The sequence below is a fragment of the Salminus brasiliensis genome, chromosome 3 (assembly GCF_030463535.1).
Source record: "Salminus brasiliensis chromosome 3, fSalBra1.hap2, whole genome shotgun sequence".
Lineage (NCBI taxonomy): Eukaryota > Metazoa > Chordata > Actinopteri > Characiformes > Bryconidae > Salminus > Salminus brasiliensis.
In genome coordinates, this window is record NC_132880.1 from 38,760,764 (window position 1) to 38,775,766 (window position 15,003).

The following is a 15,003-nucleotide window of genomic DNA, read 5'->3' on the forward strand; positions in this document are numbered from 1 at the left end:
CACCAGGGACCCAGTACCTGGCAACCAGAGACCCAGCAGCCAAACATGTCCATATCCACTGCTCGCTTTCAGATAAGTTTTCTTTACTTTTGATGGCCTCCTTCACTTCTCCTCTTTGAAAGTCCCCATGAATGGCTACCAAAAGCAAGTTTAACAGTTGGCATCAACTCTAGACCTTTCACTTTCTTAATATGATGTAGAAAAACAACAGAGAACAGGCCACACCTGGCCATGAAACACTAGATACACTATATGGGGAAATATATTGGGACACATGCTCTTCTCAAATCAAAGGTATAAAATCAGTTTGTCCTGCTTTTGTTGGAGTGACAGTCTCTACTGTCCAGGGAAGGCTTTCTACTAGATTTGGAGCAGCAAGAGCATTTGTGAGGTAAGTTGGATGTTGGATGCTCACCACCCCACACCCCAATAAAGTAGTGGAATGCATTTACTAGAAGGGGTGTCCACAAACATTTTGACATAAAGTGTAACTCCAAAACTGTGAAGAAAACCATGAGTTGACACAGTATTAGAAATGCCAGAAAGAGAAAAGAAGCAAAGATGATAAAAAGAAGGTTTGACAGATGATGATGGTGTGCTTTGGATCAGAAGCCCCTCCTTTGCTTCCTCATTCTCAATTGAATCTTGGTTTCATCTGTGTAAACCCCTCAAAAAATCTAGTTCCAGAACTAGGAGGTTACAGAAGATCCTAAGTTTGAGTTATGAAAAGAACGCCAATCGCTAAAATATAGATTTGGTTTCAGTCTGCTGTGTGTGTGTGTGTGTGTGTATGTGTGTGTACTCTGGGATAGAGTGAGAGAGGGTGAGAGAGGGAGATACAGAACACTGCCTTGGGCCTGTGAGCCTCTCTTGTGATTGTTCTGGTGAAGCAGTAGCAAGTCCTCTCCACTGCACTGTTGATAACATTTTTTTTTTCATCACTTATCCCTTGACTGCCAGTTGCCTTCGAACAGACAGCCAGTTCAATCACCCCACAGCTTAGCAGGACTCCCTGTCCTGGGGCTTTACAAACACACAAATACACACACACACAATCCTACATAATGACGTAACAGGCTATGGGGGTTACCTCTGCACAGAGGTAGATAAGACTGAGTAGAGTGGGTAGCGTTGTCTTGCTGTGGTTGCTGTGGGGTTTGTGTGTATGCGTGTGTGTGTAAGTGAGTATGGGGGGAATCCCCCGTTCAGAGATTAAATCCTACACCAGGATTTAATCTCATCTAACCGAACCCCACTCGGGCCTTCCTGGAGCACAGTGGATTAATAACAACACAGGCCCATGCACCGCCATGCCTGACCCCATTAAACTAAACACAGCAGCAGCATTGCTGTGATATATAGCACACACATGACCCTAACATAACACCACGACTGCACATATAACTGCACTAATATATGAAAGCATGGCCATGGTTGTACAGTTTTATGGACAGTAACTGAAAAAGACAGCAGGATTACAACATCTAAGGGCTGGATTAAAAACATAACTACATAACTACATGACATCACGTACTGAGATTTAGTAGTGGCGAAATATATTATTACTGCTTTGGCCTTAATAAGACCCATATCATGGAAAACTGGAAGTCTGCTGTATCACGTACATTAAAAAGCTACAATTCTGAAGCATAAAAGTTACTTTAGTTTACACATGTTTAGTAGTTTAGCCCCTCCCATTCACACTAAAGTTATAAGGGGTGTCTCAACTCAGGCTGCTTTTGAATGAGACCTAAATAAGATTATAAATGATGAATTAATGCATTCAGTTGCACCTTTCAGATAAGTATTGTTAATAAAATGGGACCCAGACAAACATGAACCTATTAGTACCATGCCTAATGCCAGGTGTGGCTAGAGGAGTAAACAGGCCCCCAGCATTATGCTACACATGTATTTTCTATATTTATAATCATTGTATGTTTATCTATCCCATGATCAATCTTATTCTCTTATCAATCTTATAATCCAAATAAAATCAGCTGAAAACCACAAAAGTTTAACCCCGTTCATTCTGCTTTGTCTCAACACAGACTTGGCAGGGCAGCCAATCGGAACACGGAATCGGAAAGTTTATTCCCATATACCAGTCACAGGTAAAAAAAAACAAAACTGTGTAATTAAAAAAGGTAAATAAAGGCTGGAAGATTTTCACATTCAGATTTATTAGGACAGTTTTTTCTCCATAAACCCACACAAACACCATAAGTGGACCATAAGTGGTAAATAAATAAATATAATATAAGAACAGTGTGGACTATGGGCGCATTAAGGAACACAGAGCAGTTGTTTAAGCCAATTTGATCCACTGGACATCCATACCCAGGAGTCAAAGAGAGCACAATTGGCCTCACTTTCTTCAGGTGGGTAGGATGGTCCACCACCTTTCTTGAAGTATTATGATATTTATGTCATTTGTGATGTGATTTAAGCCACATCACCCACCTTAAACAGCCTGAAAACACCAGCTGCCATCAAATCATGATAGCAGAATAAAAAAAAAATAAAATAAACATAAATACATTTCTGTGCAAAATATTATTTAACACAGTTGAGTGAATAATGCTGTCAAAAGTCCCCCTCATTTTCACAGAATGATCTGTAGACTGCATTACAAATAAAGGTGCAGGTATAATTGATACACTTACCCTGAAACTGTGTGAACTTGATGGTTCCCATTCGTTCTCCATTCCTGAACATCACCTGACCCTGCAGAAACACACACAACTTCTTTTCAGATTCATGTCACATACATTAAGACATGGGCTGCATGCATTAGCAGTGATTTCAGTGCTAAGTAATGCAGATACATTAAAGCTAGACATAAAAGATATATGTCAATGCTAAAAGTAAAGCTTTGGCCAGATACCACATCTTTGACTCTTGGCACAGTGACAAACTGCAGCCTGTACCTACAGGTCTGCCATGGTCCATGCTGTAGGACCCATTTATTAAATTAGCAGTCATTAAATTGATCTCTTTATCGAGGCAAGCATAATTAATAGTAGCAAAATTGATTGGCTAAATATTAAGAGAACATGCAGAGGTCCCAAAGGAGGTTATACAGAACCAGCTCATGAGGTCCAGTTCCTAGTGGCCACAGCAAGTCAAATACAGTATGTAATCAAAGTCATTTTGGATCGTGTGGCGAGAAAGCCGAATAACAGGCCCTGGCCACTGCTGGGGACCGAATGCATTAGCTCCGCTATAGTGTGCATCAAAATACGATACAAAGCCTATCAAACATAATGAATTAATGGATGTTTGACAGGTCACTGTGGATGGCCGCCCAAATAAATGAAAAACATGTACAGTAACTAGCGAGCATCATCCATAAAACCCATTTTATCATTTTGTCAAAACATTGTCTCATGTGCTCATTATCTAAGTGTTGAGCAAAGGCCGCGTGCTATCTGTCTGCCCACTGAGCTGGCTAATGAGCCGTTTAGCAGGATTGGGGATCACTCGCTCCGGCAAAATAACAGGTGAGAGGCATACAGCATTTCCATGGCAATGATTAGAAGCCCATTAGTACCCTAGGAGGGGACTGAGAGCCCATCTCATCTCTAAAGGCGTCCTGCTTTGAAGTGCAGAGCGGGCTGGAGGCCCTTTATCATGCTCCTCTTTGTTTTCAGATGCTCTGATGTGGGCGCTCAGGATAAACGCTTGCTGTGGTTAAAGACATTACCGAGTCATTCACACATACAGTATGTGTTCAAAGGCTATGTATTCACATCACTCAGCCGAGAACCAAGTATGCAGCATTGTACCCTGGTAACCTCCTGAATTTCAGATTTATTATTCGGTTCATACTTAAGCAGTCTATGGCCTGCCGGCAGGCCAAAAGTGTTATTACAAACTTCTATCACCAAAGAATAGCACCACCAGTTTGTACAGAGGTCCCTGTAGTTACTGAATAATACACCTTAGTGTGTAATAAGCCTTTCTGCATTAAGCTTTTGGATTTGTATGTATTTTGTATGTATTTTATATATGTATTATTTTTTGTATGTCTTTTGTACTAATTGTCTATATACCTTGTCTTATGATTGGCTACTGTCCTTGAACTACTGTACCGTCTTACCTATTCTGCACAGAAGACTTAACAGTATTCTGTTGTACTGTAAGACTCTGTATCACTATAAGGAGGAATGAAATGAATAATGGTAATAATAAACATAGAAAACAGTGAATAAGCAAACTTAAGATCTAATTTAGTCACTAACATGAAACAGAATGCAAGTTAACTAGCTTTGAGAGTGAGGAACCGAAGCACAGGCCCACATACAGGCCCTCAGGGTTTTCAGGGGGAAAGGAATGAAAGGCTTAATCAATGCAACCATCTAGCTCCTTTACAGCCACAGTACTGGTCAGTCAGACTCAATGTTTCCCAAGCGAACCCATTATTTTGGCCAATAACAGAAAAAGCATGTTGTCATTTAATTGTTTCTGATTTGTCTCACTGGAAGAAACTGAGGACTTCTGCTTGAAACCGTGGATTGCAAATGTCTAGTCCATACCAAATTCATCAATAGGAGAAGATATATTTTATTTTGATTTGAATGTAAAAGCAATGTATTACAGACCTAACTACATTATATGTGCTGTGTGTGGACACCCCTTCTAATGTAAGCTGCACCCATTGATGACACAGATACAGCAGAAAATACAGCTTTTCTAGTCAATGTAGAGAAATATTGCCCATGGTGCTCCATCCAGTATGTTTGGCCTAAACTGGGGAGATGGGGGATGAAGTGAGGTGGTCAACATTCAACATCCTGACCTCACTCACATTCTTGTTGCTGAATGCAATGAAATCCTTAAAGCAATGCTCCAAAATCTAGTATTCCCTGGACACCAATATTTTTGTCCATATAGTATGTGTACTCAATTTGTAATTGTATTTGAAAAGTACATCCCCATCTGCTTCTGGGGGGCAGCCGTGGCCTAAAGTAAGAGAAGTGAGTTTGGGACCAGAAGGTTCCTGGTTTGATACACTCTCTACAGAAACACAACTGTACCCCCCCTCTTTTGGATTTATGGGCAGCATCACATATATATGAGCACCATAATAGTCCAGGCCTTTTACACCAGCCTGTGGGATAATTATTTTTAGTGTGTGTGTGTGCATGTAGATATATTTGTCTTCTCATTGTGCCAAATCTCAGTGTGTGCTCTGACGCAGACTGTCTTCAGCTGTAAAGCCGAACCCTTGTGTCTCCAACTTCTGTGCAGCCTCTTGATCCTGGTTGTACAGCTGCTGTATAATCACATAATCCCTCCCACAATAAAGAGATCCCATCATTTTATTTTTACCCGTCTACCAAACACCAGAGGTAAGTAGTAACTTGTTGCATTTCCACATGTTTATTTAAAATTGGGAAAATTGTAGTATGTGTGGAGGCCACAGGCCTGTAGAGACCTCTACAGTACAATCATTTCATTCAAATCAAATAAAAAGGTTGGATCTACCTGTCTACCTGCCTGCCTACCTATATACCTGCCTACCTACCGATATAGCAAAACCCGAAGAAGCCGAAAGCCTGGAAAATTAACTTCAAGGTTACTGTTTTTCTGTTAGACAGGTAATTATCAAGTAGCACTGATTTAAGCTTATTTCTGGTGTACATGGAGTCTTTATGTATCTAACAGTAAAATCTTCAGGTGTTAAAAATGTGCATGTTCATGTTTGGTGAGAAATCGAGCTGCAACTGGAAGCTGTTTAGGACAGTATGATAGTTTTAGCGCCCCCCTGCTGGGCTGGCATGCTCACACACACATTTCAGGGCTGTTTTCGCATTCCCGTGTGTTCAGAGAGATTGAAGAGTTGAAGAGTAAAACCTACAATTTCAAACATATCCAGATCTGTGTGGCTGGTCTAAGCTGTAGATGAAGCTCGCTAGATACCTTCATCTTACATACATCTGTGTGCGAGGTATTCAACAATGCACTGTAGTTTTATGGAGCAAGTGTTGTTTGATGGTATTTATCTTATGATAGTCAATACTGGCAATTTATACTGGATGTAGTTTGGCAGAAGCTCTTACTTGTAGTTATGAAAAAGACTCTTCAACTTCCACACCTTTAAAGCATGGGTTTACAAGACCACCAAATCCCCCTGCTGTTTCCATCATCTCTTCAACACTTCCTATCATGACTAGTCAGACTTTGAGTATTCGTGTGTTTAGGGGGAGTGGTTTTGGGAGTAAGTGGGAGGGGGGCACTTATAACAGTGGAATATTCATTTTAATTGAGTTTACACTTCCTGGTTTCTTTATAATCACCCAATCTACATTTTACTCCTCAGAGGTTTTTGTGTTTCATTTTTATATCAGTTTAATTCAGTTTATATATTTTTGTAGAACAAGATTGCAATCAAACTATTTAATAGATAATGATAGATAGTATTAATGTAATATATCATCTAAGAAACACCTGCAGTTTTAGATGCTGAATCTTGTTCCACTGCAGCTCCATAAGGAACTCTATAAGTAAGGTACAACGAGTTTCTACTTTTATTTTACCAATGTATCAGTATTTTCGCTTGAGTACGGGTTTGGGATACTCTACCCACTTCTGCCAAATATGTTTGCCCTCAGCTGTCTGTAGATGCAGGTCATTACTGATTGTGAAAGAGACACAGACCTCCATTCCTGCTGTCAGCAGATGAACTGTACTGTCTGCTGGCCAACAGGCATCAGCTCTGAAAGCCAGGCAGGCCTGATGATGAGTGTGTTTGTGTGTGTGTGTGGAGTGCAGGGTAATGGTAGGGGGTATGTAAACCCTGGGCAAGTGTGAAAGTCTAATCGGCTCTACTCTCCCTCTCTCTCAGGTGTGCTGTAAGGCCGGAGGTGCTGAAACACTTTGCGTTCACTGATGATGCATCTGTGAGTGTGGTCTTTCAACACTCCCCACACTCAAAACAGGCCTTGGGTCATGGACTCGCAATGCACTTGAAATTCACATTCAATTCAGATTTAATCACATAAGCTCTGCATAGGACTGCCTACTAACTGCAGAAGGTCAGTGTCATGAGTCCCTACCATACTCCCCTGTGTTATAACATATGAAACAGTACAACACGCTCAAAAGTAAAGGTGCTTTAAAAGGGTCTTTGAGCAACATCATTGAAGAACCACTTTTGGTTCCATGAAGAACCATGGCTGTAATAGAGACGTGTGAGTGTGAAGAACCTTAAAGGTTTTAAGGAACCCTCACCTAAAGTAAAAGTTCTTTACCAGTTCAAAGCAAAACCATTGTTCTTTATGGAACCATAAAGTGGCGTATGAGCATATTCAGTAAAATATTCATTCAGCATGTTTTTAAGAGCTGTCTGCTGTCTTGCCACTATGTGTGCCGCCACTGTTAATGGACGTCTCTCTACAACATCCCTTTTAGACACCACCGCTGATTTACACCTTAGTTTAAGAGGCAGAGGAAATTTATGCAAAACAGCCCCCAACACTTTAGCAAATTGACCGGCATATGTAATCAGTCACACTGTCAATATTTCTACCCGTTTCCATGTATTGTGGTATCCAACAAATGCATATGTATAAGGGTGTGAAATGCATGTGCTGCATAAACAGTACGTTTAAGCTCATACACCACTTTCATCACACGCTTTTCCGGTCTGAATACATCCTATTCTTGCATGGCACGAAAAGCTTACTGCCTCTGGTCATCAGTCTGTCTGCCAGGAGTACATACTCCTAAAACATTCTACATGGCTACACTGCACAACTGACAGTCATGGCTAACATATGACTATAGGTGCAATGGAACACAAAGGTTGTTTGACTGACCAGACCACAATGCTTCATTAGATCACCGATCAACTGGTCAATTGCTGCCGTCAGCAATGCATGGATCTGATTTGCGTAGCTTGTCTCTGATCATCTTCAAAGGTGCCTCTGATGGCAACAACCGATGATGATGGGAGGCTTTATACCACTTTAGCCCATGCCGGGCATTAAAAATGATGCCAGTAGGTTCATGTTCATCTGCTGCGCAGTGTCCACAAACATTTGGACTTATAGTGTAGGAGGATTTATGATATGTATGAAGATTGTTCTAAAGTTTAAAGAATCTCTACATAATGTAAAGAAAGATTATGTAAAGGTTGTTCTCAAACTCTCAGATCTCTACTCAAACATAGTGCTTAAGGAAGCCAAAAGTAGTTCTTCTGTGGTATCGAGTACAAAGGGCATGAAGAGCACAAAGAGCCCAAAGAGCACTTAATGGCACCTTTTTTTAAACAGAGTGAACAGTATTCTTAAGGACTGGCCATTGCTTTTGTCATTCAGAAATATAGCACTGCTACTATTAAAAGAATAGTAAATGAATGAGATTGAGGCTCAGCCTCAGAGCAGTAAAAACTGTCTGGCTCTTCTCCAGTCAAAAGCTCAGCAGTGGTGCACCCCTCCACCTCTCATTCAGAGTGATCCGGTCTCCCTAGAGGCTTTGCTAAGCTAATGTTTTACTTCCTGAAGCGTGCTGCCACTCGATCAATACACCAGCTTGGCGGTTTCAGAGTCTGACAGAGAGAAAGAGAGCAATAGAGGCGAGGAGGCAGAGCTTGCACATGTGCAGGGTATGTTTAAGCATATCCGGGGGTGTGTGGGGGGGGAATTCATCAGTAGCAGCGAAGGGAACCTGGAAGATGAAAATGACCTTTGTAGGAAAACCTATGATATAATAACATGATTTTAATGGTGCATTAGTCAATTGTCTCACTTTAAATGAACTGTAAAATATGTAGAAGCTTATGAAAAATACAAATGCATCAGCCCATCAGTCTGTGTATAAGGTGCCTGAGTAAACCAGCTTGAAAATCTGTTCTGACCTCCTGTCAGTAACTCTATGAGACACTTCTCAATACCCCATTACTCCACTCCAATCTCTGTCTGTCAATGCAAGTGGCTTGCATTGGCAGCTACTTGTACTGTAAGCAAAAACACTTCACAACATGCTACATCAAGAGTTGACATCAGAAGTGCTTTTCCAAAATGGAGATAATTATTATACATAAATTAGATTAATCTGGATATAGAATTAGCAATGTTTCAGGTCTTTAAACGCTATAAATCTCTATAATTAGAATAGTTTGAGTGAAAGACTTACCTACACAATAAATAGATAAATATTTACCACATATGAAACCTGGAAAATGTAGGAGAACATTATCGTACATTATCCAGAGTTGCCCTTTCGTACATGTAGCGCACAGCCAGAGAATTGCGGTGTCTGATGTGTTCTCACCACAGGAAATGTTTAGGCAAGGGGCAGTAAACATGCAGCAGATAAACATGAACCTACTGATACCATGCCTAATGCCAGGTGTGGACTAAAAGGGGTATAAAGCCCTCCAGCACTGAGCTGTGGAGCAGTGACACTGTGTTTTCTGGAATGATAAATGGTGCTCCATCCAATACTTTTAGGATGCGTTGGGGAGTTGGGGATGAGGTGGGGTGGTGATCATCCAATAGATCCTGATCTCATTAATGTTCTTGTCACTAAATTAAATCAAATCTTTACAGCAGTTCTCCAAATTATAGTAAAAAGACTTCCCTGGACAGCAGACAATCAGGGTAATACCCCTAACCTTTGTCCATATAGTGTACATACTAGTGGTAAGCTGCAACTTATGATGCTAAATAGCTAACAAAGGTAGTGACTGATAAACTCATGGGAGCTCATCACAAAGAAATATTGGACGGTGAAAACACTCGACTGTTTTTACAGCAGCACCACATATCAGGGAGAAATGCTAACAACATCACACCCACTCTGGCTAAACGCCACTGCTATACCAAAATCAATTTGTAAAGTATTTGGGGAGCAGTGTTGTTGTGTTTATTTTCTTAATCACCCAAGGTGCTGTTACAGTGTATCGAGACTGATGCATCATTAAAGAACTAAGAATAGACTCCACGTGTGCAATTATGGCAATTATAACAGGAAATGGCATAGCAAGAATCCAATGCTAATTCTGTGAACTGATCAGCAAGGTTATACCTTATAGGGGTATTAAAAAAAACAGGCTAGGCAACCATTCTGGCATAAGCACCCCACACAGTTGTCTTTAAACTCTTATTTTGCCTTTCGGCTGCTGTTACTGCTCTTTTCGTGCCGTGAGAGCTGTTTGTTTTGCTGCTGTGATTTCCCCTCCATTAGGCCGGCAGTGGCGTGATAGGAGGGGTGGCTGTGATCGCGTGGGGCCCGTGGTGAGCAGCGCTGGCAGGCAGAGCATCTAAGATACAGTCCACGAGGGAAGCAGGGAGGGAACCGATGAGATATCACCTCTGGCTAAAAACTAAAAAGGGTCAGCTATAGGGCGATTTGTACCCATAATCCCTCCCTAGAGATGACACATCTTCTCTTGTATGCAAATGATCTCAATTGTCGCTACATTAGCTCTTGTGCATCACTCATTGTTCCCTCCACAGCTTTTACATTTGCTGCGTTGAGCTTTGATGGCTCCTTTTTTTTTCTTATCTTGAGCCGCCGTCTCCAGCAGCATCCCATTCTTCCAGTCTCTCACAGACACATACACACATACAAGGCATGTCTGCAGGCAGGACGCGCCCTGCATACCAAATGCGTCCAGTGTTCTCTTGCTCTCGTCTGAGCTCTCATCCCTCTACTGGCCGCCTCTGTCGCTCTCTCACACACTCTTTCTGTTTATTCTATTAGATTGTATGTTTGTGCTCCTGGCCTGCCATTCCAGGTAGTGATCTCACCCCTCCCCTTCTCCTCCTCAGCCCTGTCTACACTGCTAATATCTCGCCTATCCATGTTGACACTGCCTCAGCTCTCACTCGCCAATCATCGAATGGCCTTTATAATATTTGCGCCTGAGGAAATGTCGCTTGACATCTCGCTGCAGAACTGCACACATAGATCTCGCTAGCTGCTAGTAAAAGTGAGGGCTTTTTAGTGCGAGTAGCTGGAAGGAATGCCAAGAACTGGAAACCGTGACTCTCCAGTCAGCTGCATGTCCCCTGGGGTATATATAAAGGGGAAAAAACAGCTTCAAAAGGATGGGTGTACTGTAATGTATAGAATCTGAAGCATTTCTCTGCAGAAGACATGTTCTTCAAGTCTCATTGGAGATCACTGTTGTTTTCCCTAAGCACTTTTTCCTGCTTTCATGAATTTAGATGAGGCTTCCTGAGGAGCATCACAGTTCATTAGGGACCCAGCTGACAACCTACATTTCGCACTGCCATGGAAAAAGCCTGACAGAGAAACAAGAGACTCTCACCGTCACTCCAAAGAAGTTGGTCTCGTTCATCACGTCCAGCACCATTTTGCCCACCTCCCGGTCGTCCACCGTCTGGTTGTGGTAGGTGTTGTGCCGCTGCTTCTGCTGGAGCAGCTCCATGACGCGGCTCAGTGTCTTAGCGATCACCCAGATGCCATCATAGGCAAAGCCGTGGAATTTGCTGGCCTCTACTCCTTTCTGTTCACGCTCCCTGGTGTACTCAAGCTCGTACTCCTGGGGTGTCTGAACATTGGAAAGAAGCAACAAAACTTTGGCAAAAAGAACTTTTGAGGAACCCCTGAAGGTGCTTTGAGGAACAAGAAAAGGGGTATGAAGCCCTCCAGCACTGAGCTGTGGAGCAGTGGAACTGTGTTTTCTGGAATGATGGATGAGAGTTGTGGATGAGGTGGGGTGGTGATTATCCAACATCCTGATCTCATTAATGTTCTTGTCGCTGAATTAAATCAAATCTTTACAGCAATTCTCCAAATTATAGTAGAATGTTAACAGTGTTAAAAGGACAATATCCTTAAAGAACTTTGGAGGAACCTCTAAATGTGCTTTGAGGAACAAGAAAATGTTCTTAAAGGAACAGATTCTTAAGGATAAAGGCTTTTGCAAAAAAGTTCATTTCAGTAAGAAAAAGTTAAGACACTCATCATAGCTGGATTTCCAAATATAGTAGAGATAGTATAGTAGAGATTCTAGCAATTTTAATTCAATTTTTTTTCTTTTTTTTTGAGAAATTACATTTCATACTGAAGAATCCCAAAGTTCTATCAAGAGCATTGAAGAAAGTTTGATATATCTGAAGTATTGGAACCAAAGTTGGAGATCATACAATGCACACGGACCACCTTACATTAGGCATGCAAAGATGTCATTGTAAAGATATATTGTAAAATATATGTTATATAGTTATAATAAGCTTGTAAAAAAATCCACTGCTGTAAAGCATTAGCATTTATTTAGATCTATTCAGCATGTTAATATGAAATGGCTAAAGATAAAGAAAAGACTGCCCCAACCTTCCCTAAATCTCACCTTTCTATTCATTTGTGGTTCAAGTCCTAGATGCTGAACCACTCAAACAAGGTGGTATTTTTTAAATTTATGCAGAACAATTTTCTTTTGAGGCAGTCCTTTCTGAACCAGTTTTTAGGTTTGTAAAATGTCAGAGATAGTGGCATGCCATTAAAAGATGTTCACTGACTATTCCTTCAAAACGGAAGCACTGAAAGGACCTTGGGTTGTCATTTCTTGTACTTTCCGATTAGTATACATTTGTATGTGGTTCAGAGAGTAAGTTCTTACAGAAGCTAAAAGTTAAGTAATTGGTCACACGTAGTGGCTGTGGTTCCATTGCCTTCCGTTCTATAGAAATATAACCAAAAACTGTCTGCCATGTTCATAAATTAAATATAAAATATAAATGCAACCAAACTCTGTGCAGTAGAGACTGTAGACCTGAGCTAGAGTCAGACTCGCCTACTCATTTGGTAAACCCACCACCTTCTCCCAGAACAATGAAGGCAGTCTAAGACGAGTTTATAGCGCAGCCCCAGGATACCCACTATGTCCAGTAATTGTGATGTTTTAGCAGTAAAAGAACAGTTAATGTATTTTATCATGAAATGATTTACATTACATTATGAAACTATTTTAAAAAGTCTGAAAGACGGTCTATTTCAGGCAAGGCTGTCAGTTACTTCATCTTAAGGGTAACTCTGCCTTTTTATGAGACAGCAGAATTACTTATTTCTGGGGGGAAGTAATATGTGTAGGAATAACGTTAGCATAGGGAAAACTGTTGGAAATTGGACACTGGAGCTGGAAAGACAGTGTTTAATGGTCGCTAGACCTGTGCTGGATTCACTTTTGACAGGCATTGTCATTAAACATGAACTGATAACACTTGATTGCTACACAAACTAGTTTAAAGGTACTTTAGCAGGCCTTTGTATCTTGTAAGAGAATCCGTTTGTATTCCCTCCCTCCGTGGAATACAGATATAATACAGAACAGCACACATGCTCACCCGTCCAGAGATTCCTTGGATCCTCTTGGCACTGAGAGGCTCAAAGTCCACACTTATGTATCCCTCCATGGCTGTCAGCAGCTTCTTGGTGGTGCAGTTGGTGGAGTTAGCCTGCTCCCACCAGTTGCCTTGGTACCATCCCGGGATGATCCACTGATACTTGCTGCCATACATGTTCAGGTTATAGGCCTAGACAGCACAGAGGTACAGAAGGGATTTGTAGCAGGGATTCAATGAACATTTGCTTCATCCTCTAGCTGAGCTTCAGAACCAGATGTATTGACTCTCTAATCTTCCTAATGCTAAAACAAGTGCTTGCTCAAGAAGAAGCTTTTAAATACTGGTTCAAGGTCCAGTGCATGCTATATATAAGGGGTGTCAATAATACTAATAAAACATAGGCACTCTCCAGAGATTCCTGAAGCTACAAGGCACAAGAAGCTTCAGAAGAAAATACTCACACAACAGAAGACTTTAGAGGCGAGGTTCTCATCAAACTGGCCAATGATTATCCTTACGTCATTATCCTACAGACACAGTAAAAAAAAAGAAAGAGTCGCTTCAGTGTTGTGTGCTCTGAAATTATGCCAATCAAACTTAAACAAAAATACGCCTGAAAGAGCTGGATGGTCCACTGTAGACAAGAGAAATAAGCAAATCTGATATAACAAGTGGAATTTTAGGAAGAGGAACATGCCAGAAACCCCTTCTCACCGTCTAACCTCCTATAAATTCCAGCTCTACCTGGTCTATGTGTCCATGGCAAGTCTTCACAACACTCCACCATCACATCTCCCTGGTCTACCTCTAGAGGAAGTTCTCTCCCCCCTTTTCAGTCTCCTGCCCAATGATTAATATATGCTGAAGGCATGGTCTGAACTAGTAAATTATAAGTTATGCTTGCATACTCTCATATCCCAACTTAGAAAGCCAGGGTCAGCCATGCTATGGAACTCTGGAGCCTTGCTTGGGATTGGGTTGTTTTTGGGTTAGGGTTAAGATCAGGGTCCTGGGTCCACTAAATTGCTCTGTAGAATACAGGTATAATGCAGAACAGCACACATGCTTACCTGTCCAGAAATTTCTTGGGTCCTCTTGGCACTAAGAGTGCCAGCTTTGTGGACCCAGGTATCAAACCCACAACACTGTGATCAATTCCCCAGACTCTTTATTTTTATTCAGTAAAATTCTGTTCATATGTAAACAAAATTCCTCACATCTCTGCCCATCAAAGTAGTCGCATTCCCATTTCCAGAGAGAACAGGCAGAGCACAGTGCAGTCTAGCCTCTGTCAGAGCTAGTAAAGGAGCTGGGGTGTGCAAACGTTCTAAAGCTTGAAGAAGGGTGTTTAGCTCGGCCGGGCAGGGCTATATTATGCGGAGGTACTCCATCTGTTACAAGACAGACATTAATGTCAGTACTGAGAATTGTTTGATATCCAAAAGGGCCAGAGGAGAGCTCTCCATCAGCACCCGACCTCATGCTGCATGATTGAGTCGGTAAATAATTCAGCTCACTCTCCAGCATTGTGTTTCCACCTCGTCTGGTTCCGCACCACAGAAGATCAATCTATCAGCAGCAGCTAGGTTCACTCCAGCACTGCAGACACTCTTCAAACGCTCCTCCATACACTCATACACCAGCAGATTGCAAAGAAGCATAAGCTACAGTACTTTCAGGT

At 41.5% G+C, this 15,003-nt stretch overlaps 1 protein-coding gene across 1 annotated transcript in view; it reads right to left on the reverse strand.

Annotated features, from left to right (window-relative positions):
- gabbr2 (gamma-aminobutyric acid (GABA) B receptor, 2) overlaps positions 1-15,003 on the reverse strand; it is a 255,610-nt gene that overhangs the window by 78,426 nt on the left and 162,181 nt on the right. The window contains exons 5-8 of the mRNA XM_072676076.1: positions 13,784-13,849; positions 13,323-13,511; positions 11,285-11,527; positions 2,667-2,727 (exon numbers count right to left, since the gene is read on the reverse strand). Coding sequence (XP_072532177.1) covers positions 2,667-2,727; positions 11,285-11,527; positions 13,323-13,511; positions 13,784-13,849 — 559 coding nt within the window. The remainder of the gene's footprint in view (positions 1-2,666; positions 2,728-11,284; positions 11,528-13,322; positions 13,512-13,783; positions 13,850-15,003) is intronic.